Below are 26874 nucleotides of genomic sequence, written 5' to 3' on the forward strand. Positions count from 1 at the left end.
ACCCTGAGGCAGAAGTTCTGAGGGACAGCTGAGCAACAGCAAGCAGGTCAGCTCGATGGAGCCAAGTGGGGTGGGGAATGACAAGTGGGTAAAAGGCAAGGTTAGGAAAGTACAGGGGGAGGCAGACCACGTGTCCGTTATAAATCACTGCACAGACTTTAATCTTCTCTGCAGAGTGAAAGGGGAAGCCACAGGAGGGGGCTGAGTGGAGGAAGGACCCGATCTGAGTTCCGTCTGCTGTACTGAGAGCCGAAGTGAGAAGGGGGGAAGGAAGGGTGGACACAGAAGCTGCTACAATAGACAGGGCAGGGCTGAGCGCTGGGATGGATGGCGTGGAAGCAGCGGGTGGGAGGGGAAGGTCCACAGGCGGCACAGCTGACGGATGTGCTGAGTCAAGGATGACCCCAAGGTATGTGAGCAACTGGAAGAAAGGAGAATGGAGAAGAAAGGTTAAAATGGTATAAAGTGCCTAGCACTGTTATGGGGCTCACGGGAAATGACCAAATGTTAATTCTTTACATGTAAAACTTTCGGTGCTGATTCAGAGCCCAGGCATCCAAAATGGGGTTAGCAGGCCATCCTAAAGCCAGGAAATGCTTGTAGAGAGAAAAGTCAAATGAGAATATACTCAGCAGCTGGCTCTACGGTACTAACTCCCCAACTGGTTAACTTCCACCAAAAGATGGAACGTGTCTAATCCTCTAATTATCCATCTGTCAGAGATGAGGGGCTGAGATGCCGACCTTCATGCTGTCAATGAATGCTGGATGTAGCACCACGTTTCCCCACCAAACAGAAAGTTTCCATGGAAAAGAGCAATAAACCATGACGTGGTGAGAACACAGGAAAACTGTAAAGAAGCAGCATTCTGTTTTATGTGTAATTTTCTCCAACTCCTATGAAAGTGACTCAGTCCACCGAGTCCAGGACACAAGTGGCAACTCACAAATGCTCACGCTCTGAGTGATGAGGGCAGTGAAACCACCACAGAACAGGCACCAAGGTGAGCCGGGAAAGGGAGAGGAGAGTCCATTCCTGATGGACATTTTATCAGATTTTACTCAAGGAACCTTTTCTTTATCATACTTGCCAAGCCGCCCAACCTAACTTCAATCTTGAGAGTCAAAGACCCAATCTATCTGTCTCCCACCCCGAGAGCCAGGCAGACGCCATCCAGCACCGCAATTTTGGGTGTAGGGAAAACACTGAGGTCCAGAGTTCTAATAAGTCAACGAGGGACGTATGTAGCCTTAGTCTGAACACTGGTGGAGAAACAGTAGCCATTCCTACCTCAAGATAAATGTCCCCTTTGAATCCTACATGAAAAACTAAAATTCCAAATCAACACGTGGACACTGTCATTTGCCTTGAGTGGAAACAGGAAAGGAGGGATTTTCAGAGAAAGATCTAGTGACTGGAGTGGACAGGGGCAGGGTAAGTTTGGGGGAACACATTCCTATATATAATGCGCTCTTCCCTCACAAATTTAGGTCATGTCTATTTGGCTTTGTCTGAAGAAAATGGTGAAACAGTTTAATGGACTGATCAAATGGGGCCAGAGAAGTTAATTTCCCAAAACACAGTTAAAAAGTGAGCCTACCACCTCCCTCCTCCTTCCCCCTCCCTTTCTAGCCCAGCTGTTTTCAATGTCTAAATACCCCCTTTTCCTTTAACAAGGACTCAGGTTTGTCTGTCTGGGCTTCGGGGAAGGTGATTTTCTGCCACATCTAGATGGAGGTAGGGTAACTGGAAATGCTGGAGGCAGTCCATGACTTAGCACTAGACGGAGTCACTCTGGCCAGAAAGAACGGCTTGGCTGGATTTGCAATCTGCCTGCTGTGAACGGGCCGTGATTTGATTTTAGTTCTAATTATACAAAAAGAAAGTTAGGTCTATTTTCTTCTGGAGGGGTGGGGGCTGTCGGTTTTGTTCTGGCCTCTGTCAAAGGTGCAACTACTCTGCTCACATACATAAAAATACTTGCAAAAAAGTAATAGTTAACATTCTGTGTATGAATTTATGGTCATATCATGACAGTGATACTAGGTTTAAAAAGTGACAAATCCAGTTAGGTCTCTTCCCCTTGAAATTCACTTCTAATCAGTAAGGGGAGAAGAGGGAAACAGAAGGAAGTAAAAAGGCAGGCCGGTCTTTCCCTGAATAGGCAGCTGACGGCACGGCATGCTCTCTGGTCCCAGTGGCCCGCCACCTCGGCGCTGCTGCAGCTGCCCCACGTCCCTGAGTCCCTCCTGCCTGGGCTGCCCCCTGTGCCCTCCTGTGCCCACATGGCCAACATCTCCGTGACTTCAAGGTCGGGCGCAGGCCTTCCTTCCCTGGGTACAAAGGCCTGCGCTCCGTTAGTGCCCCGCCGGCCCTGCACAGACTTCTGTCCCGGCACCTGAACGCGTTAACGCGCACTATTACTTGCGGGACCTTCTCCCACGCTGGACTGCGACCCAGGGTGCGGGGAGGGGGGGAAGACCTTTGCTTTGTTCATGTTTGTCTCCTCTGTGCCTCGCACACATCCTGGTGTTTTTAGTTGTCCGTAGGCATTTGTGAACTTACTGTGTAGGCACAGTACGTAACAGATCTGTTAATATGAGGTTATGCTTTTTGCGCATAGGTCTATATTTAGTCGGCCCAGAGTGTGGAGCTAGAACGAAGTTAAAGTGCCTTCACTAAGTGCCTCGGACAGGGTTAGAGCATTTCCTCATTCTCAGCCACACACTTTGGCTTGGACGGTGCAGCACCTACAAAAGGGCTAATCATATGACAGAGGGAACTACAGGGAGGGGCTTTAAACGGTGACTCAGATTCTCGGCACCCCCTTGAGAATGCAGCCTTACATGGTTAGTCCCTGCAAATCTGACGCTGAAGACGTGTCCATGAATGAAGCCCACTAGACAGGTGCAACTTTTTGCACCAGGTGGGGCCAGGAGTACAGGCTCTGAGTCAGAGAACCTGGATCCCAGCCGGCTCTCTTCAGAGCCTTGGGCAAGTTACTTAATTTCTCTGAGCCTCAGTGTCCTCTGGTATCAACAGGGACCAGCACTTCAAAGGGTCACTGTGAAGATGAAACAAGTCCATTCATGTGGAGACTCAGAACAGTACCTGGTACTCAGTGAAGCAGTCAGTGAATATGAGCTAGCAGCATTTCTAAAGATACATTCAGCTACTAGCCTAAACTGAAAACTTCCCTCAACTGTGCCATCATATAGCAACTATCCCATGTTTCCTATATAGCAATACCCAGGAATCAAGATCAATTAAACACTTACACATAACACACTAACATATTCCACACAATCAAGCTCATTACCCCACTATTTCACGAATCGCATGGCAGTGAACAAGCCTCCTGGTCAGCTCTGAGGACAGATTACGTGAGACAAAACGCAAGGAAATACAAAATTAACATTATGGTTACCGTTTATCAGAACACAGACAAAGCCAGATACACCAACAGTCCAGAATGAAGGAAACAGGTTGCTGGCTTTTGATTGGAATTTCCTCAGATTGTTACCATGTAGTACGAACTTAATCTAAATGTTTCTTTGCACACAGTCAAGCTTATGTGAAATGTATCAGAAGTGATAGAATAAAGGCTTGGGTTTGTGTGTGAACAAAACTGCTTTCAAGAAATGTATCATTACCAGGCAGATTAAGAAAATACCACGGACTTAAAAGTACCCTTGGTCTGTAAATAAATTAGGTTATAATGGAAAAGAATATGAAAAAGAATATATATATACATACACACACACACATAACCGATTCACTTTGCTGTATACCTGAAACTAACACAACATTGTAAATCAATTATACTTCAATAAAATTAAAAAAATAATAATAAGTTAGTTTACTGCTTGTTGGCGGAGGAGGGATATACAGGTAAATAAACAAAAGAACAGGTAACCAAACACTTTTAGGTGACTTTTCCGGAAGTGCACGTGACTGTAAAATGAATTGTTATGCTCGTACTTGACAACATTTTCAAGATGGCGTTTGCTCTGACATTTGAAACCACAGCACCACACCACCACCATCTCACCAGCCAAAATTTAATAAGAGCACTTACTGTGGATTGATGTATGGTATCCTCCCCACAGTACCCCCTACAGCTGGCAAATGGATTTTCCAAGGAAAAGGGGAAAAACCTAGGACACGCCACAACAGGTACTTATTACCCAGATGAATCAATGGGGGGAAAGGAGCAGAATTCAAGCAGTCCACCTACAGTATTTCAAGAGCAGGATGTCTCCAGGGAGAATGCGGCAAAGTATCTCTAATGGTACCAATGTATGTAATTCCATAAAAACAGCAGCTAAAACCAATACAGTACCAGGCAGAATGAATGACGATTTAAGGTCAGAAATAAGCAAATGTTCCGACTCTTCAGTTTGTTTTCTTCTGTTTTGAGGGACAAAAGAGAGGAATAAAGAATGTGCTAGAAATCTGGGGAATGTGCTCCAAACCTCCTTCCTCCGCCTCCTCTTCCTCCTCCTCCTCACTCCTCGTCTTTGTAAAAGGCCTTTAATTAGCTCACATCCCATCCCAACTGGGGATCCCTAATACATCCTGACACCAGCCTGCGGCCAGGGCAGTGGGGTCTAAGCGCAGCCAGATTAGCAGGCTCCCAGTGGAGCCCCTGCTGCTCTTATCTCCGCAGATGCCTGAAGAGTCTGGTATCTTCCCTCCCAGCCCTCCTGGGAAGCCACCCCAGCAGGTGCCCATTGGCAATAGTTTTGTGTTACAGGCCTGAATGAATGATCCCCGCAGGAGCTGCCGACTGTTTTCACAGACACAGAAGGCAGTCAAAAGTCCACCGCGTGAACTTGGAATGACCCCAGCTGCAGAGTCACTGGCGGGTTCACTGGGAGGGCAGGCACGCTTTATTAAACAACTAATACTCTTCACAGATAACTTTCCGAAAAAGCACAAGTGTTAACTCTTTGCAATCTCGTTCCGACAAGCAAGTGGAGGGGCTCCACTGGGTGACTGAGGGCTTGGACCCGAGTGATGATTTGGAGACAGAAAGACGGTGATTTCATCCGGCCCGGCAAAGGGTCAGGACTCAGGCACCACCTTTTGGTCAGCTGTCTTGTTAAAGTGTTCCAGATTAAAGCAAAAAGGCACAAAGCGAAGGTTCCAGGCACCTACTCTGGGGAGGACAGTGCCAGCCCTCACCCAGGCCGGCCTGTACCCTGGCCCACACCCCACTCAGACACGCGGGAGAGGGAAGGGGGGCCGGTCCGGCAAACTCGGTCACCCACCCGGGCCAGCGTGCAAGTCACTCTGCCCACAGCAGCCAGAGGCTGCTGCACAGTTAGTGCCTTTCTGGAGGAGGATTCAGAAGAGGCACAAGCTCAAACCAAAGTGTTCTAATAAGCATGCTCTTCTGGGCTGCCTGGCCAAGTGGACCATGGTACCAGGCATCTGCAGGGCTCACCCAGGGGGATGCCAAGTGGCTGTTCCTTCCCTAGGTTAGACCCAGTCCTGAAGGGTCCCCTTTTTTTCCCCCCTTTCTTCTTTCTCTCTTAACTCACACAGAACTTTAGAGGGAACCCAACGACAACAATCATAAAAAATAACATGCAGATAAACATAAGGAGAAACTTTTTAAATTCATTTTAACCAACAAAGTCATGTTAATTTTGGCATTAACCAAAGACTATGTGTCTATCGAAGTTTTCTATCTCACTTCATCAGTTGCTTTCTAAACCTAATTACAGAGGGATCCCCTATTTGGTTTTTTTTTGCAGGGGGTGGTCTTGTTTTGTTTTTAGATGAGGCACAGTTTTGCAGGGGTTTACTCACTGGATGAGACACGGGTGAAGGACTAGTGATGTGAGCTGCTTCAAAGGAGCTATACCTCCCTCCTGTTCGTGTGAGCTGATCTTTACACAAAACAGATCCCTCAGCCCAACAAGCCCTCGGGGGCTTTCTTCATACCATGCACGGTGCTTGGGGTGAAAGATACCAAGGTGACTATGACTGAGTCCCCTGTCCTCAAGGAGCTCGGTCCAGTGTGGAGACAGATGTATGAACAAATAAAATCCACATAAAGGATGCTGAGAAAATGAACACCACATCAGGGCTCTGCCCCACTACTTTTCTCTCCCGCATTTCTAGAAGGACAAGAAGCAGGTCCCACAGCTGCTGACCCCATTTCAAAGACAATGCCAGATTTGTAGCCAGAAGGCCTGAGTTTCAGAGCTGGCCCCACAGCTAATTAGCTGTGAGAACCTCACTGGGTCTCAGTTTCTCCATCTGTAATTTTAGAGGGTGAAAAGCTGGTCTTCGAATTCTTTCCCAGATCTGTGTCCTAAGAATTTCTACGAGGGTATCAGAGTTTGTGTTGAGGGTCCAAACCTGGGAAGAGCTGCCTTTTTGCCATGTTCATCTGGAAAGAGTGAGAAGAGCTTTAGGCTCAAGATTTATCTTGGGAGGAATACAAGATGGGCTTCAATGGAAAGGGAGCAGTTAAGAGAGCTAAGTTACCACATGAAATATTACTCAAAAGAGGCTTCTCATAGAACTCAATTTTTTAAAAAAATAAAACTGAGGTTAGACATTGTTCACAGTTGTGTTTTAACTTTTAAAGAGAAACAAGTGGCAAATTCTTCATTGTATTTAGTCCTAAGAATTTTTCTCTCTCTATGTAACATTCATCGAGGCACCTCAACTCGTCTTGCCAAATGATTTTTAAACAACCGTACTGCAGCAATCCTACAAACTTTCCGTGCTGACACTACTGGACACAAAATCCAAACAGGTAGGAAGCATTCCCAGAAACAGGCTGATAAAATCTACCTGGTTTTGCCCCTTTTGCTGTTTCTCAGTGATCCTGTGACTAGAGATTTTCGTGCGCATCTGAGATTTTAGAACCAACCATTCACACAACCCAGCATGGGTGCCAGCAAAGTAAGGCCCTCTCTTGTAAGTAACACTTTTCCACAGCTGTCTCCCCATGTCAGAAAGCTCCTCTGGCCCTCCGCCGAGGAGATTTATTCTGGCGGGAAAAGCAGTGGGCTTGGGAGTCAGGAGGTCTGGGCATCAGCCACTGGTGCCAACGCTGACTGCATGGTTTTGGCAAAACCATTCAACCCGTGTGGCTGCCTTTCCCATCACCTGCCCTGCTGGCCCCCTAGGGATGTTTCAAGGTTAAGTCATCTCACAGGCATGAAAGCACTTTAGTGCCTGAGGGGGGAAGGGTGCTTTCTAGAGCAGCAATGTGGTCTATGGAAAGAGCTTGGGGCCACAGAGGAGGCCTGCGTGCTGGTCCCCTTCTACAAGCTCCCTGCTAAGCCTCCAGGAGCCATTACCTTTGCTGTGACTCAAGTGGCAATAATAACACTTGTACTCTTTCCCGTATGTCTGTAAAGATCAAACAGTAACAGGAGTATGCTACAAAGGTTAAATTTCCAGAAAACTAGCTCTTCTTTTATAACTAACTTTGACATCATCCTTGCCAATTTCCAAGTTACCAATAAAGGGAAAATAATCCAACTGGCCAAAATATCCTGCTTTGAAACATGACAAAGGCAGCAAAACTGAAACAATGGGCTGTTTTTGGAAGCATGCTCTGCTTAATTTGCATTTCAGTGAAAACACTGTAAGTCGCTGCTTCCAAACCAACGTGTTGTTACATAAATTCAGTGTGTTGTTACATAATGTTTACTTGAACATTTTCCTCTAATAAAGCAAACGGATATTTCCCATAAATATTATTTTATTTCATTAGATTAAGAGGGATTGAGGTGTCCCTTCTTCCCCCTATAATAGCTTCCCAAGGCTTCCTGCTACCTTGTGGAGCCTGGCCCTGACCCAGTAATGCACACCTGGCCTCATTCCATCCAGGTCCGTATCCTAGACCTGAGTGATGGAGAGCGGAGAAGAAACAGGATCCTGGAAGTCAGCAGCCTTTTCCTGTCTGTATTTCAACACACAGACCATGACTGTGCATCTCAGTCAGCTTACAGACATGCTTGGGAGGCAAGTCATACAGAAACGTTTTCAAAGTTTCTGTTTATTCCACATAAAAACCATAAAATAGTTAATATAAAAATTCAGCAGGTGTTTCACGTATTTCATAACTATTTGTTGAATCTACACCACGTGAAAACGTCATACCAGATAAATGGGAGCCCACGTGGGAACCACCGGGATCCCCTCAGCTCTCTTACAATAAACATTTATGACTAGTCATAGGGACACTGGCAACAGCTGATGACAGTAAGATCTTCGCCTTCCAGGAGCTTTACATCTACTCCGGGATGCAAACGAATAAGCAGGCAATTGCATCAAACAGTTCGTCTCAAGCCGATCTCATCCTTGAGGAACAGAATAAAGTGTTATTTCCCCTTGGCCCCCACTGCACTTAATCTCATGAAACTGCAAAGATTTTGCACAGATCCCAGCTACAATACTTATTCCCTCTGTATTATGCCGACTTACTTCTGATCTGGCTTACCTGTTCCACATGCCTCAAAAAAAATTTTTTTTTAAGTTTTATTTTCTTAGTATTTGCCACAGAACTGAGCACCTAATTGACAATGGTAAGTGCTTGTTAAATGGATGTTTGGGACGTGCACAAAATGGTTAGTATTTTCCAAGGAAAAACATGGTCACTGCCCTAATGGAAGCACAAAGTGCTCTGGGAATTCAGAGCGGGGAGGACCTTACAGGGATCTGGACTGGACCTTACACACTCAGAGCCATTTGGCCAGAGATGGGGAGAAGGGCATTGCAGAGAGAGGAACGGTTATGAGCAACAGTGCAAAGATGAAGGGAGAACAAGCGTGACCGGGGAAAGAGAAAGGACCCGATGGCCAGCTTTCTGCCACTCTCTCTCTCTTCACTTCACTTGACTTCCCCAATTTGGCTCCTAGTTTTGGGGCTCATCTCCACCCTCCTCATGTGCCTAACTAGGAAATTTCCTTGTTCTTACAAATGGCACCGGAGGGCTTCCCCGCTGGTATTTAATAAAAAAGAAACGAGAAGCTGTCACTGCCATTTGCCTATGTGACCTAAGTGCGGTGCGTCTCTGCTACCATTTACTGACCAGTTGGGCCTTCAAGTCACCACTTCAGGACATGCTGAGCCCCCCCTTAAGAGTCAGGCCTGGACATGTCATCATCTGGCTCTGAGGAAAGCCAAGGCAAAGCCAGACTCTCACCCCTTCTGGAAGTGCCATCCTTCTTTCTTCCACCGTCTCTCTTATTTCCACTCACCTCCAGCGATGTAGAAAGCACTTATTGGAATGTCCTGATATAAGGTGAAATTTTTCTCCCTAGCACCTCCGCTCCACAAAACGTGCTGCTCTAAGAACTATTCTCATCATGCTTTCTCTTTGTGAGCCCCCAAACATTTCACGTACATAGCACGTGGTTAATGAATGAGTCAATAAGCCTCCTTAGGGAAAGGTACATTTTTCTCCCCCCATGTTCTCTGAAACCCCCTCTGCAGGAAAAGTGTGCTAACATGGCTCGCACCACACCAATTACAGGAAACTCGAGTCTCAGGTGGAGATGTTGGTTTCCATAGTATCTGGTAAGATTCAAGAAGTACTGCCCAGCAATATTCTAGAAGTCAGAGGCCAAGGAAGGAGCCCAGAGCTCTACCACTTTCTGTCTGGCCGCCTTGGGCAAGCTGTTTACTTCCGCTGGGCCTCGGTTTCTTCCTGGTGGTGGCGGCAGTTGCAGGGGCAGTAAATAAAAGCGTCACCTGCTTTCAGGCTTATAGACGGGATCAGAGATATCAGTCCTTCATCAACAACTGGAAATCAAGACAGATATCAAGTGGCATTATTATTATTCTAATAAGGGATTATTAAATTCTAGTGAGTTAACCTTACTTCTCCTTCTCTCCAAGAAGCAAAGCCCGGGTCAGGTCAATAGAACTAATCAACCACAGAACTCTCAGGACAACACATCATCCCCAGCGCTCTCCATCCGGCTTCTTAACTGCAGCAATGTGTCACTAAGCGTCTGAAAGCCAACGTGCCAGCAGAACTCAGAGACATAAACACCTCTACAAAATGTGAGAAGCTGTATTTCAGAGTAAGGGGAGGTGACCAAGGAAAGAAAAGGACTTATTGGAGAGAATGAGTTTATATTCTGCCATCAACTGATAGTGGGAAAGCACAAGTCTCCCTACTTTCATGACCTCTGTGCTGAAAACCAAATTTTAAAATGACATCCTACTCGCTTAGAAACACTTAAAGTAGTGAAGTTTAGTAAATGGCTTAAGGAAATTACCATGTGACATGTACATTTAGAGGAAGCTGGCTATTGGAGCACACACTGAGGTGGCCCGAAGCTCTGGTCTGCTCCCCCGTCAAAGCGGAGAAAAGGCCTGAGTGTGCAAATCAAATTATTTAAATCTGAATAAATCTTGGGTTAAGCACATCAGGTGTGTGAGAAGGTACAGCCAGCTTCCTCAAACGATTTTAAGTCACCTTCTGTTTCGTTAAGGGAAACTCAATCTCTTTGTCCCACTTCAATCCTTTTACACAAGATTAGGGATTCCCCGATAGTAAAGATTAATTCAGCAAGACTGGAAATTACAGGTGGAAAATCCCAAGGTCCAACACAGAAGGGAAAAAAAAGTTGGGAATGAATGGAGCTTCAACTGCTTGTGTTTTAGCTTCTACAACGGCTTGGGTTTGGTAGAGGGTTATGTCTGAGAAGCTGCATTATGCGGAGGAAAAATATACAGACTCCCAAATCACTTGTCCCTAAAACTTAGGACTCCAATACTCGTTATTAAATTTCAGTCAAGGTAACTGACGATTGTGGTCTCATTTTTCTCATCCGTAAAACGGAGATAATCCTTCCTTCTTTATAGGGTACACGTGAAAATTAAATGAGATAGCATCTGTAAAGCTCCTAGCCCTCCTTACCTGACATACAGGAGCCACCCAATAAATGGTGGCTACACATCCTTTTCTGACTTTTAAGGATGATATTCCAAGGAATCCCCTATTTCTCCTAAGAAAACACTTTGATTTAGCTTTTCTTCAAGATGGAGAGAGACGACAATTACAGGGGAGAAAGAGGTACAGAAAACCAAAAGGACCTTCCAAACAGAGTGAGTGTTCTGACTTTTTACTGCCAAGAATTAGAATTTGATTTGTTCATGTGTTTATAAAAATGGGTTACAGTTTGTCTCATTTAAGCTTGTCACAATTTTTCAAGAAAGGCCGAAAACTGATAGGAACAATACTGAAACGCAGAAAAGGGAGAACTACCACATCTCTGGGGTAACCAGTCAACCCAAGAAAAGCCTGAACGTATTATTCTTTTACTCACCATGTTTACACTAGGGTAGAAAACCACTACTCTTTGGGGGCCACAAATATTTCCTGTCTTTTCAATTTAGCAACTGAACATACTTTTCCACCACCGTAGACTGCAGTGTAGGAAGACAGAGTGAATTCCTCTGAAACATGAGATGTTTGGTCTAAGGAGATAACTAAAGACCTGACTCTTAGCTGAACTACTACTAAGAAATGAAGACAAGTTCTAAACTTTTCCAATCTTTCTGTTTCAAAAACAGAGAGTCAATGGTGGTGTCATTCCCTGCTACTTCTGGCCGAGCTGCTCAATTAGGGTGGGACAAGAGGACAGCTAAGCCCCACTCACCAGGCTCCTTCATGAGCAAGGCTGCTCAGTGGAGCAAGGTGGGGACTGCCTGGGAATTCTGGCCACTCATGGGATTCTCATGCCTCCACTTCAGCCGCCCGCCCCCGCCCAACACACTTCCAGTTCCCGCAAATATTTGAGGTTTGACCAAGTTAGGATAGGTCACTGCTGGGTCATTCAGCATCTAAAATTTGCCTCTAACCAAAAAGAGCTCAGACTAAGAGAATCATTTTAGTATTCAAGGTTATCAGAGGAAAATAAAACAAAAGCTCTGCTGCCAAGAATTTGAGTCATTTCTCTATATACAACAACTTCAAGGCACCTCCTCTTGGCTGGAAAAGAAATCCCTTGGGTGACTTATTTCGGATCAAAGTCTTTCTGAAAATAGAAAACTCTACATTTTCTAAGGGATAGATCACTGTCTGAAGTGAATTTCATTTAACTTAAAGTTTTATGCCAACTTAAATACACTAAAACCCCAATGCTTATAAGAAGGCATTCACCTCTTAGTTGCTTATAGGTACATGGAAAAGCTATTATGGGGATATCAGCTCAACTATAAAATGGAGCAGTCATACATAATGACAAAAACAGATACAAGTCATAAATTGCCTTTTCCCCTTCGGAATCCATGCAGGCAGGCACTCCAGTACATTCTTTTGTGCAAAGATAAAACTTTTGCCTTGAATAAACAGTGGCTTAGTCTCATTTGAGCCTTATAAATAGACTGCCTACAAAACAAATACAAACAAATGCTGTTTATCTTAAACAAAAGGCAGATGGACCCCTCTGCCCTCAACCAGGTCACAGTATATATGATAGGAGGCTGGCCAGTGGCAGGGGCTGGCTGAGAATCCCTGCGTGCAAGGACACGAAGTCAGTTTCCACTGGATCACTGCTATGCCCCAAAACTGGTTTCCTGGGCACAAAGGGCCAGTGAAAGGTTCTCTCGGAAGGGAAGTGGCTCCACCACATATGGCACCCCAAACAGAGACCAAAGAACAAAATACCAGCTAAAGTGCTAGCTAGGTTTTCTACTGAACTATGCAAATAGTCTCAATTTCCCTCTCTCTCTTCCTCACTTAACTTGCTTGTATTTATCTTCAGACGATTTTCCTAAAAGCTATCGAAATTCATTCCGAGTCGAGGCAGGGCTCTTTGCTTTTCTCATTGTTGTTTTTATTTTTTAACATATAGAGGAATGTCTAGAACAAATCAAGCAGTTAGCAATATCTCCAAAGTGCAACTAAAAATGAAAATTCAGACGCCATTGCAGAAGATCAGGTGCTGGCTCCACAGGTTCCTGGTTGACCCTGGGGAAGTCACCTTACCTCTCTGGGCCTCAGTTTCTTCACTTATGTACTGGGGCTAATACTGCCTGTCCTATCTATTGACCAGGTTATTCTGATGATCAAATGATATCACATGAGCAAAACCACATTTGCAATCACAAAGGGTCTTACTGTCTATAAAGGAGCTGGCGACGGTCATAACTAATCCCACACAAGAATGACCACAACCAGCACCATTTCCTGAGGGCCTGCTTTGTGACATAGGTGATGTGACAGCAGTCACCTTACAAGCTAACCAAGTGACGTCAAATAATAAGCTTCTGGTGGGAAGCTAACAGTAAGTAACTTTTCATATTCTCTATAGTGCCTGGAAGAAAGCCTCACACACACAAAGGAGAGACATCACAGAGGGGAAAAAACAAGGCCTTTAGAATTAGCTGGACTTGGTTTCATACTCTCCCTGTCATTTCCAGTTGTATGACCTTGAAAAAATTGTTTAACTTCTTTCCTCATCTGAAGGATCGAGATTAACATACACAAGACAATGTACGTAAAGAGCCTATCACAAGGCCTGACAAAGAGAAGGTGCTCAACTAATGTTTATAAGTGAGTATGTTTTCCATAATGAAGCAGGGAGTTTCAACCCTGTTCCTGCACCTTTTTCCTACTAATGCTCTTTGCACCAAGAAATATATGAAGCTATTAGGTCTTTATCCAATTCATAACAAACAAAACTGATTTAAAACAATAAAACAATGGCTAAAGCTATATAGGATAAAATGTATTAACTAAAACTGACAGAAAATTCGTATCTCCTTGACAAAAATTTAGATCTGTAGAATTTGAGCTGGGAAATCTGGGCTTGGTAGAAATAAATGCTCTAAAGCCAAAGAGAAAGAAAGAAACCTATCATACCATTGTAAAAGTTATCAGTAAAGCTAACCTTTAGTGAACAATAAACCATGAATTCTAATTCCATGAACAACAACTGCCTTTGATGAAAAACATTTAGTTGAAAACAGGGAAAATTATTAAAATATTTGCATTCATAAGCGTAGAGTCAAAACATAACTGAGATCAAAAAAGTACCGAAGATCAAAAGCATCCTATATCGCCTTGACAAAGACACAAAGAGAGGGATGGAAAGTAGGACAGAACAGAGCAGAGGTTCCATTAGTGATGATCAAAAGTGCTCCTCTCCTTTGCTGGAAGAAATTAAGTACGCTATTGTCTTTCTTCCCTTAGGAAGACCAGATGACAGCTGTACAGAGAAAACACTCAGATTCTACAGGGGCAGAAAAGAGAATGGAATCATTTGTTCTACTGTTAACATCTGAGATTTTCTTGGTTTGAAAAGAACTTTTTTTAATTTTAAGAATAACTATGTAATTATTCTGTAAGTATATGAAAATAATCACAAAATAATCATAGACAGAAGGGAAATGAGAGTCTATCTAAGGAAATTTGTTCAATGAATATCTCCCCAATTCTCTGGCTTTCAAAGAGGTTAGAGGGTCTTGGAGATATTCAAATGACACTCAACTAGGGAAAAGCATGCTCTTTTCAATTCGTGCAGCAGAGGGAAACTGCTCCTCTGACATGGTTTTGGAATTTGAAATGCTGTGCTTTTCTTAAATAAATCATATTCCTAGAAAGGATTCCAGAGGCAATCATCCTGTCATGGCCTTAGGAATACGATCAGATCTTTGAGGGTCTACTCAAAGGGTTAGAGTCATTTTACCAAGATCCAGGCAAGGAAGTCATGGGATAGATGCTCACAGCTTGGAGGCTAATCCCTAAATCATATCACCTTAGATCTGGAATCCATAAGCTGATTTCTGGGGTTTGGGGGAACAGAAGAAAAGGCTAAGAGAAACAAAGGGGATAAAGGGCATAGATTACCTCCTAGTTCTGGTTCCTTGATGCTAATATGAAATAAATTAAATAACAGTTTAAAATGTAATGAGAAATTCCAGAAGTGGACATGGTAGACCTGAAATTAAAAATTTGCTGTGAATAATTCACAACATCTACCCACACACAGCTGAGACCTGCAGGTCTATCACCTTCTTATGTGACAGAATGAGCTCCCTTTTAACTTCTCGCTGGGTTTTTACATCTTCAAATCTTTGGCTCCTCAGGTCAGTGGGACAGGGGAAATTACCACCACCTTCTCATAGATTTAAAAAAAAAAAAAATTCCCTCAAGATCAACAGAGAAAAAGATTATTTAAGTGTAGGAATGGGATTAGAACCCAGGTATTCTGACTACCAAGTGCCCTCAATGCTCAACCCTATGCCTACAATAATGATTATCTCTTGGGAGGCATGAACCTCTCTGACAATCCAATAAAAACTTCAGATCCTTGCTTCAGGAAAATACACATATATACAATAATGATAATTAATTTCAAGAGGTTTATGGGGCTTCTCCACTACATTCAAAGCCTATTAAACCAAGGTTACAGGACTTCCCTGGTGGCGCAGTGGTTGGGAATCCGCCTGCCAATGCAGGGGACATAGGTTTAATCCCTGGTCCGAGAAGATCCGACATGCCACAGAGCAACTAAGCCCATGCACCAAAACTACTGAGCCTGTGCTCTACAGCCCAGGAGCCACAACTACTGAGCCCGCGCACCTAGAGCCCATGCACCGCAACAAGAGGAGCCATCGCAATGAGAAGCCCGCGCACCACAACGAAGAGTAGCCCCCGTTCGCCACAACAAGAGAAAGCCCGCAGGCAGCAATGAAGACCCAGTGCAGCCAAAAATAAATAAAATTAAATAAATAGATAGCTAGACAGCTAAATAAATTTATTTAAAAAACAAAACAAAACAAGGTTACAGCCCTTTGGTCTTTGCAGCCAAGTGGGGCTGGCTGGCTGGGGCTCGGAGAGGTGCAGTTCTGTCTTGTCTGACCCCGCTCTTTAACCACTGGAACTCAGGCACTCTTTAAAGGGATACTTCCCACAGGCCAACAGTTGATTCCTGTGGTCATTTGCACTTCCTTAAACTCTTCTTGTATACACAGAAAAGCAAACAAAACATTCCCCCAAAGCAACATTAAAGGTCTGATTTCAACCCACAAAACTACAAGAAAATGGAGATCTTTGGCCAAACGGCATACATGCAGAATCACAGATGACCTGAATGGGCATTTAGCTGACAGACCTGGCTTTTGAAACTACCATTTCCAAAATGAAGTGGTAATTTTAAGTCTCTTTGTTTTCTCGTGACAGATATATGGACTAATTGTTATAACACACCCAGGGCTCCTGGTATCAAAATAAATTACATAGCAATTCCTCTGAGCAGCAGTCTGTGACGCCAATACTGATTAGCTCATAAAAGGCAAGAAAAAGCATGAAGAAGGATGCCAACCACATGGGGAGTAGGGTTCCCACTCAAGAAGCCTTGGGTCCTGGAAAACAGTACCCTTATGCAAATCCAACAAGATAAAGCATGATATCCAGCGAGACACAAGATCACTGCCACCCAGGCCTTCATATGGATTTGGGAGTGAGGGTGGAGGTAAGGAGTATGCTGCCCGTTCTTTCTGCTTACGTTATATTCTCATACTGACCCTCAAGGTTCAAAAACAGCTTTCCAGGGGAAACAGAAGAAGGTGACGAATGAGATGTCCCCGAATGACAGAGAATAAAGAAAGCGCCAACCCTTTTCACCGGGATGTTGCAGAGAAACTCTGGAGAAACCCACACAAGGTCTCACCTGTGTAGAGCTCACAGGCAAGTTAAGATCCCGATGTCTTCATTCTCATCCACAAGGGTAGCTAGAGGGCCCTAACAGCCAAACTGGCCCACACGGAGTGTGAATCTCCCACTCTCCGAGCCTGAGACCCTCCTCTTCTGTAGACTATAATATACTGGCTTTCACTTCAAGGGCATTAATGGTATCCTGGTGGCTAGAGTTTGTACATTTTACATTGATGTAAACCTAAGAGTCAAAGTGAAAACCCATTTCTCTTGTTCAGTTCATGTTTTACAAAGTTTTCATAAGGTCATATCTCATTTTATTCTCATAGTAAGCTATAAAGTCAGGGCATATTCCAGGCTGAGGAAGGCCTTTCAATAAACCATAAGTGCCTTTTTTTTTTTTTTTAAACGAAAACAAAGCCCAGGGGTACAAAAATAGGGAAAGGAATTATAAAACCAAAGGAACTGTCCTATGTTAATTAGAGGGTTTTTTTGTTTTTGTTTTTTTTGTGGTACGCGGGCCTCTTACCGCTGCAGCCCCTCCCGCAGTGGAGCACAGGCTCTGGACGCGCAGGCCCAGCAGCCATGGCTCACGGGCCCAGCCGCTCTGCGGCACGTGGTATCCTCCCAGACCGGGGCACGAACCAGCGTCCCCTGCATCGGCAGGCGGACTCTCAATCACTGCGCCACCAGGGAAGCCCCTAATTAGAGTTTTAAAAAATTAAGTAAAATCTTTAAACTGAGCATTTACAACTAAAATTTTTTAATTGAAGTACAGCTGCTGTACAATATTATATAAATTACAAGTGTATACAAGTAAATATTTTAACTGCATCTGTTTATATCAAGTTTAGTAGCAAAAGAACATTGAGGAATCTGTGCCACTTTTATGTCACTGTCGGGGTGAAGGTCCAAGGGCAGCACAGGCAATGATTCAAGGCAGAAATGTACACACTCATTCACACTACGGCCCAGAGTCCATTTCCAAACCATGATTTAGAAAGTCTCTTGCCTCTCTACCTTTCACCGTTTCTCTAAAAGTTAAAGAGTGTTGCCTGTTTTGAACCACAAGCCAAACAGTACCTTTTGTTCTGGTTTATTGTAAGTCCAGCAAAGGCATACCTCTGAGAGACCGTGGGTTCTGTTTCAGATCACCACAATCAAGCGAATACTGCAATAAAGTGAGTCACACAAATATTCTGGTTTCCCAGTGAAGACAACGTTAAGTTTACACTACACTGTCGTTAGGCGCACAACAGCATGATGTCTAAAAAAATAATGCATACGTCTTAATTTAAAAATACTTTATCACTAAAAAATGCTAACCACCATGTGAGTCTTCAGCGAATCATAATCCTTTTGCAATATAACATCAAAGATCACCGATCACAGACCACCATAACAAATATAATCATAATGAAGAAGTCTGAAATATTTCAAGAATTACCAAAATGGGACACAGAGACATGAAGTGAGCAGATGCTGCCGGAAAAGTGGCGCCGACAGACGCGCTGGACACATGGGGTCGCCACAGACCTTCAGGCTGTAAAACACGCGCTATCTGCGCAGCGTAAGGAAACGAGATCTGCCTGCATTGAAAAACCTGATCTGACTTAAGATCCAGCAGCTCTAGAAAAGAGTCTGGAAAACAGGAATAAATTCCCAACTTACACACATTATTACCAAGAATGCTATGCAACAGAGAAATGTTGCATTCAACTCTACCTCCCTACCTGCTCATCAAGATAAATTCCTACGTGGCACCTGAAAGGCTCTCTACGGTGAAGCCACCATCCTAGTGGCCACGGCACAAGTGCACCTATGACTTTGCTACAACAACGCTCTATGGTAGACAAGCAGGGAGCACAGGCGCTCTCCCAATGCTGGTTCATTCGTGAAAAGGTCAATCTCTAGAAGGAAACTCTGTCGAGCTGACAGGAAGGGAAGGAAAGCAGAGTCTTTAGACACCTTTTGCATGTTATCAAATAGCAACCCCCCTTCAACTACATTCACCTTTTTCCAGCTTCACACGTAAAATCCGCTCCTGCCAAAAATTAAATGATGGAATAACAAGATGTCCACCAAACAGGAAGCCAATGAACAAAAAAGCCAGCTACACAGCAAGACACAGCAGAATTACACTGCTGTCTTTCCGCTGCTGGACTCAGATGACTTAAAGGGTTGCTTCGCTCTAGAAGGCCGTACCACAGTTTGGACTTTATCCTGTGAGCTGTGGGTAATAACGGGTGGATTTTGGGCGGGAGAATGGCATGATCAAGTTCTATGTTTTATAAAGGGAGTTCATTCTGGCGGCATTGTGGGAGCTGCAGTGGAGTCAGGGGGGCAGGAGGCTATGGCAGTGGTCGAGGGAAGAGACAATCAGAGCCTGGATGAAGGCAGTGGGAACGGAGAGGAGGAAGGGGAGAGAGTGCAGAGGAGCACTTGATGGCCTGGGGCCGGGTTACTGGAGGTGCGGGAAAGGCAGGGCACATGGGTGATGAAGCCAAGGCCATGTATGTAACTTCTCACAACCTATTAACTCTAAAAGAAGTTACAGTAATGTAGAGGACTCCTGAGGCTAATTACAATGGAATTTCACCTCTATTTCCTTACCTTGGCAGCAGAGTTTGATACGCCGTGTGTAACATTTCTGATAAGGCCCCCAACATTTCCGTACTTTATCAGTCCAGTCACCCCTTCAGAAACATCATTCAAAAGCCCCATGGGATTGCCAAGGAAGTCCACCGATCCCAGGATTCGAGCTGCCTGGCTGAGGAGTTCCTGTCAAACAGAGCAGGGAAAGAAGAAAACCAGCACCTGTTTATATTTGCAGATCGAGCATCCCAAGCAAAAAGGTTAGAAATCTCTCTTGTCCTCCGTTCCCACCAACACCAACAATCACCCTTTAATTCTCATCAACTGTGAGCTCCTGCCCTTCGTGAGCTCTGCCCTAAACCTCTCCCAATACTCTCAGTACTCTTATACTCTTCGAAGCCATTCAGAAGAAGAAAAAAAACTATGAAACAGGTAAGACTCTTTACAAATACTTATTAGTATATATAGCACACTCTCCTTTCCATCGCTCTACAAATAGGGAATTAGCCAGCAGCGGGGAGAGTTTGAAAAGGAAAAGTGAGGGAGGAAGCAGACCTGGAGAAGCTGGAGACCCCTCAGAGTCTGCCGAGCGGGTGGTGCATAGAGTGGGCACGTTCAGATCTACTCAGCAACCCCCCACTTCCTGTGTGCCCCCGCTGCCTGACTCCACAGTCCAGGGATATCCGCTATCTCACTCTCCTCACAGTGCAGTGGAAATATCACCGGTGAGGGAGGTCAAGGGAGGAAGCAAAGAAAGAAAGGGGGGAGATAGGAGGGAGGAAAGAGAGAAGGGAACACGCATAGGATACACTTTAACTCTCACAGCAAATAAATTTGATATGATCTTGACCCTTCTAGTCATCGAAGAGTACGTCTTAGCTTTAGATTTTGGTCTTTGCAGTCTGGATAATAAATACAAAATGGAAAATATCCAACTTGATAAAAACTTTTTAAGTTCGGCTCTAGGGCAGGATTTCATAGGCTCCAAGAACACTGATGCGGTCACTGAAAGTAGGCCCATGCCTGGCAAACAGGGTTCACATTCACAGTCTTTTGCGTTGTCATGAAAGCCTCAATTAAACCCTTAGGATTGTGACTGATCTAGTGGAAGATTATCCGTTCATAAATTGGATGCACTGTTTCAAGAGTTTCATGATGTGCGTGGACTTCATGGGCTGTGATGTGACCCATAACACAACAATCAGAGCTGAAATGTTCATCTGGGTTGTCAATAGTGACATGTCAGTAACCAGAATTCCCAAACAACTAAAACAATCATTCTGCTTATGCTCCAGCCACTAAGTACTGCTCCAAAGCTCACCTCCTGGAAATGTTTGAGGATATCATTGATGATGAATTCCTTGGTCTCATAGGGATGTACCCGAGTGAACGGATCCAGATTAATCACGGCATCTTCAAACCGAATCAATGGAAATCCCAAGGTGCTTTTGAGGGCCTAGTTAGGGGGAGAAAGGCAACGATATGCTTTAGCCATATGGTGGCCTTCCAGGGTACTGTAATTCTGAATTCCATGAAAGCTACAAGTCAAGTCAACTTTCCAATGAGAATCAAGGTTATGATATTTGTAAGTAAGGATTTTCCCCTGTAATTATAAAAGTAAAATATTAGGAAGATATATAAAAATATATAGATATATCACTCAAAGTAACATATATCACATAGAAATAAACACTCTTAGCTTTACAGCATAATCTTTCTGGTCTGTTTTGGATCTGTATGTCATGTTCTACTTTTTGACTGAAGCATACCACACATACAGAAAGGTGTACTAATCAAATGTACAGTTCAGTGATTTTTCTCAAAGTAAACACAACCGTGTAACCACCACGCAGACCAGAAAGTCGGTTATTATCCCCAACTTGGAAGCACCACACCACCACCCCCTCTTTGTGGACCTCCCATCAAGACCCCCTCTTCCCTCAAGGTAACCAGTATGCTTTTTTTTTTTTCCTCCAGTATGCTTTTTTTAAAAAATAAATTTATTTATTTATTTATATCAGTGTTTTTTTTGGCTGTACTGGGTCTTTGGCGCTGCGTGCAGGCTTTCTCTAGTTGCGGTGAGCGGGGACTACTCTTTGTTGTGGTGCGCGGGCTTCTCATCACAGTGGCTTCTCTCGTTGCGGGGCACAGGCTCTAGGCGTGCAGACTTCAGTAGTTGTGGCTCGCAGGCTCTAGAGCGCAGGCTCAGTAGCCCCGTGGCATGTGGGATCTTCCCGGACCAGGGCTCAAACCCGCGTCCCCTGCATTGGCAGGCAGATCCTTAACCACTGCGCCACCAGGGAAGCCCGTGGTAACCAGTATCTTGACTTCCAGCACCACAGCTGAGTTTTTCCTGCTTTGAATTTTATCTAAATGCAATCATCAGTATGAACTTTATTGTATGTGGCTTCTGACATCAACAGTAAGCCTGTGGGTCACTAGGTTGTTGCACACAGCTGCAGTTTAAACACAGCTGTCAGTGCTACACAGTATTCCAACATATGAATAAAACTATTTAACCACTGCTGTTGATGGAACAGTTGTGCTGTTTCCATTTTTTTGCTATTATGTATGATGCTGCTATGAACATTCTTGGACATGTCTTTTGGGGCACATTTGTACGCATTTTTCTTGAATATCTACCTGGAAGCAGAACTGCCGGGTCATAAAGAACGTACACATTCAGCCTTATAGCCTACGCTGCCAAGCAGTTTTCCAAGGCAGCTGAACTGGCTTACTCTCCCTGCAGCCGTCTATGAAATTTCCTGTTATGCTACATCCTCACCAACACTTGGTAAAGATAGCTTTTTAGAAATTAATTAATTAATTAATTTATTTATTTTTGGCTGTGTTGGGTCTTTGTTGCTGCGCGCAGGCTTTCTCTAGTTGCAGCGAGTGGGGGCTACTCTGTTGCGGTGCGTGGGCTTCTCATCACGGTGGCTTCTCTTGTTGTGGAGCATGGGCTCTAGGCACGCGGGCTTCAGTAGGCACACAGGCTCAGTAGTTGTGGCTCGCGGGCTCCAGAGCACAGGCTCAGTAGTTGTGGCGCATGGGCTTAGTTGCTCCACGGCATGTGGGATCTTCCCGGACCAGGGATCGAACCTGTGTCCCCTGCATTAACCACTGCGCCACTATGGAATTCCCAAAGATAGCTTTTTAAAAAACAAATATTCTAATGGGTGTGTAATGGTAACTCGGTGTGGTTTTAATTTCCATCTTCTTGTTGAAGGATGAGATTACGCACCTGATAATACACACATCAGCCTCGTGGATATACATTTTTGTTAAGTTCCTACTTGAGTCTTTTGCTCATTTTCATAGTGGATTGTCTGTTTTTTCCTTATAGTTTTGTAGGAGTTTTTCTTATACATTCTGTATACAAGTCTTCTGTTTCATGAATATACTGCAAGTATCTTCTCCCATTATGTGACTTGTCTTATCACTCGTTGGTGTTTTTTGATAGCAGACATTCTTAGTTTTAATGAAATCCAACTTAACAATCTTTCCCTTTATGGAAAGAACTTTCTATGTCATAGTTAAGAAATTACCTACACTAAGGTCATAAAGATATTCCCATATGTTTACTTATAGAATTTTTATTGTTCTACTCTTCACATCTAAATCTACAATCTACCTGAACGTAATTATTATATAAGTTCTAAAGCACAGATCAAGAAGCATTTTTTCCACATGGGTATCTAATCAACTGAATAATATTTATTGAAAGGCCATCCTTCCCCTTATTGTAGTACAGGGTAACTTTGTCATAAGTCAAGTGAATGTACTTATATGTGTCTGTTTTTGGATTCTCCTTTGTGTTTCATTTTGCCCTGCCTTCTGCCAATACCACACTGTCTTAATTACTATAGTTTTATAATAATTTTGAAGTATGTTAGTGTAAGCTCGCCAACTTTGTTCTTTTTCTTCAGAACTACCTTGGTTACTCTTTGCACTTTTCATCTCCAAATGAATTTTAGAATCAGCCTGTCAATCTGCCACCAAAAAAACTGCTAGAATTTTCATCAAGACTCTATTGAATCTATAGATCAATCTGAGAAGAAACGACAACTTTATAATATTGAATCTTCCAATGTATTAACATGGTGCACCCCTTTACTTGTTTAGCCCTTTTAAAATTTCTCTCAGTAATATTTAATTGCTTTCTGTGCAGAGATCTTGTACACACTTTGTTGGATTTATTCCTAGGTATCTGTGGTACAGTAAAAATGGCCACAAATTCTTTGTATCTTCTATCATTAGCAGAGTCTATTTCCCCTTCGCCTGAACCTGCACTGACCTTGTAACTTGCTTCAAACAATAAAGTGCAGCAGAAGTAACGTGCAATCTCTGAGCTTTGGCCTCAAGAGATCTTGGAGCTTCTGCTCCGCCCTTTTTGATGTTTCCACCATGTGAAGAGGCTGAGACTAGCTTCCTTGAAGACGAGAGACCACGTGGAAGGGGGTCTATTGACAGCCAACACCAAGCGCCTGACACGGTTGTAAGGTCATCTTATATACCCTTTGGTCTCAGCTGACTGGCAGGTGACTGCAGCCACATCAATAACCACAAGTAAGTCCAGCAGAAACAGCTCCCAGCTAAGTCCAGTCTAAATTGCTGACCCACAGATTTGTCAACAAATAAAATGGTTGTTTTAAACTACTAAGTTTTGGCATGATTCGTTACACAGCAATCGATGATATTGTATTTGATGTTTTCTTAATGGTGTTGTAAAGACATCCTTCAAATTTTCCTTTTCTCTGACATATAGAAATACAGCTGATTTTTGTACAATGTCTTCAGTGACCTTGTTAAATTTACTTATTTATTCTAATAACTGTATATCCTTTTAGATTTTCTAGGTAATCATGTTCTCTGCAAATAATAAAGTTTTCATTTTCCTATTCAGTCTTTATACCTTTTATTTATTTATTGCACTGGCTAGGATCTCCAGCATAACAGTGAACAGAAGTGGTGAAAATGGCCATCCTTCCCTGCTTTCAATAGGTCATCACTGTGTACGATATTTGGGGTAGCTTTTTTATGGAGACACTTTATCAGATTAAGGCAGTTCCTTTCTATTTTTTTGTTTCCTGAGTTCTTATCATAAATGGATGCTGAATTTTGTCAAGAGATTTCTGTGCAACTATTGAGATAATCATATTTTTAAATTCTTTCATTCTGCTGATGTGGTGAATGACATGATTTATTTGGAAATGTAAAGTAAACTTACAACCCTGGCATAAACCTGATTTGGTTATGATATACAGTTGGCCCTTGAACAACGCGAGGGTTAGGAGTGCCAATCCCCTATACAGTCAAAAATTCTCATGTAGCTTTACAGTCAGCCCTCCAGATCCACAGTTCCACATCCACAGATTTGACCAACCATGATCATGTAGTGCTGTATTTACTGGGGAAAAAAAAAAATCAGTATATAAGTGGACCCATGCATTTCAAACCCCATGTTGTTCAAGGGTCAACTATATTTTTCTTCTTATATATTGCTATATTTGATTTGGTAACATTTTGTCCAAATTTCTTTCTTCTATGTTTGTGAAAAAATTCTAGTCTGTAATATTCCTTTATTATCTGATTATGTTAAAAATATAAATTACAGTTTTCTGGTAAACTTCTTGAACACATTTACACTTATTTTAAATTCTGTGTCTGATAATGTCGACATCTGGTTTCTCTGTTTCTAGTGTCTGTTTCTAGCGTCTGTTTTTTCTCTTGATAGGCCTGGTAATCTGTGATGGAATGCTATACTCTGTATAAAAACTTATAGATTTTAAATGAGTCTTTAGTTTCTGGCAGGCAGTTAAAGAGGCTTATTAATCCAATCAGTGTTTTCAAGGCTGGCTTTCAGTCCTTGTAAAAATAATCTTGGTCTGTTTCCATCTTTATAAGGTTTGGTATAGTCCTTCAGCAGTCTCAACTGAAAACCAATTCCATTCCTCCCCTTGTAATCTCCCCAGCACCATAAAACTGCTAAAAGATCTATTTAGTTAGCCTCTTGGCTGCTACTTTTTGCTTGGCTTCTCTCAGACTACTTAGAAATTGGCATCTGCTTCAAGAAACAAAACAGCTCAGACTATTGGGGTTTCTGTTCTGCCTGTCCCTTCTCTGTAAGATATGAGCCCCTCCACACCTACGGTCAATTAATCTTCGACAAAGGAGGCAAGAATATACAGTGGAAAAAAGACAGTCTCTTTGGCAAGTAGTGCTGGGAAAGCTGGACAGCTGCATGTAAATCAATGAAGTGAGAACATTCCCTCACACCATGCATAAAAATAAACTCAAAATGGCTTAAAGACTTAAATATAAGACATGACACCATAAAACTCCTAGAAGAGAACATAGGCAAAACATTTTCTGATGTAAATCGTAGCAATGTTTTCTTAAGTCACTCTCCCAAGGCAAAAGAAATCAAAGTAAAAATAAACAAATGGGACCTAATCAAACTTATACGCTTTTACACAGCAAAGGAAACCATCAACAAAACGAAAAGACAGCCTACGGACTGGGAGAAAATATTTGCAAACAATGAGACCAACAAGGTCTTAATTTCCAAAATATACAAACAGCTCATATAACTCAATAACAAAAAAACAAACAACCCAATCAGAAAAAGGGCAGAAGGCCTAAGTAGACGTTTCTCCAAAGAAGACATACAGATGGCCAAAATGCACATGGAAAGATGCTCAACATCCCTAATTACTAGAGAAATGCAAATCGAAACTGCAATGAGGTACCACCTCACACCAGTCAGAATGGCAATCATTAAGAAGTCTACAAATAATAATAATGCTACAGAGGGTATGGAAAAAAGGGAACCCTCCTACACTGTTGGTGGCAATGTAAATACATGCAGCCACTATGGAAAACAGTATGTAGATTCCTTAAATAACTAAAAATAGAGTTGCCATATGATCCAGCAATCCCACTCCCGGGCATATATCCAGAGAAGACTATTTCGAAAGGATACATGAACCCCAATGTTCATAGCTGCACTATTTACAATAGCCAAGACATGGAAGCAACCTAAATGTCCATCGACAGATGAATGGATAAAGAATATGTGGTGTGTACACAAACACAAACACATACACACACACACACACACACACACAATGGAATACTACTCAACTATTAAAAAAAAATGAAACAATGCCATTTGCAGCAACATGGATGGACCTAGAGATTATCATACTAAGTGAAATAAGTCAGAAAAAGACAAATATCATATAATATCACTTATACGTGGAATCTAAAATATGATACAAATGAATTTATTTACAACACAGAAACAGACTCAAAGACACAGAAAACAAACTTGTAGTTACCAAAGGGGAAAGGGGGGGGTCAGAGGAGGATAAATTAGGGGTTTGGGATTAGCAGATACAAAACAGATGAACAACAAGGTTCTACTGTATAGCACAGGGAATTATATTCAATATCCTGTAATAACCTATAATGGAAAAGAACATAAGTATAACTGAATCACTTTGCTGTACATGTGAAACTAACACAACATTGTAAGTCAACTATACTTCAATTAAAAAAAAAAAAAAAAAGATCTGAGCCCCTCAATTACCAGCTCTCTCAGTAGCAATGGAGTCTCACTCTTGCTT

At 43.0% G+C, this 26874-nt stretch overlaps 1 protein-coding gene across 10 annotated transcripts in view; it reads right to left on the minus strand.

The window, feature by feature from the left end:
- Positions 1-26874, minus strand: part of VPS13D (vacuolar protein sorting 13 homolog D) — a 244422-nt gene that overhangs the window by 69889 nt on the left and 147659 nt on the right. For all 10 annotated transcript variants that reach the window (XR_003003764.1, XR_003003763.1, XM_024749924.1 and 7 more), the window contains 2 exons: positions 20565-20699; positions 19262-19429 (listed from right to left, as the gene is read on the minus strand). Coding sequence is in view for 8 of the 10 variants with exons in the window: in XM_024749924.1 (XP_024605692.1) it covers positions 19262-19429; positions 20565-20699 (303 nt within the window). In the remaining 2 variants the exon portion in view is untranslated. The remainder of the gene's footprint in view (positions 1-19261; positions 19430-20564; positions 20700-26874) is intronic.

The sequence above is a fragment of the Neophocaena asiaeorientalis genome, unplaced genomic scaffold (genome assembly GCF_003031525.2).
Source record: "Neophocaena asiaeorientalis asiaeorientalis breed wild unplaced genomic scaffold, Neophocaena_asiaeorientalis_V1.1 scaffold275, whole genome shotgun sequence".
Taxonomy (NCBI): Eukaryota; Metazoa; Chordata; class Mammalia; order Artiodactyla; family Phocoenidae; genus Neophocaena; species Neophocaena asiaeorientalis.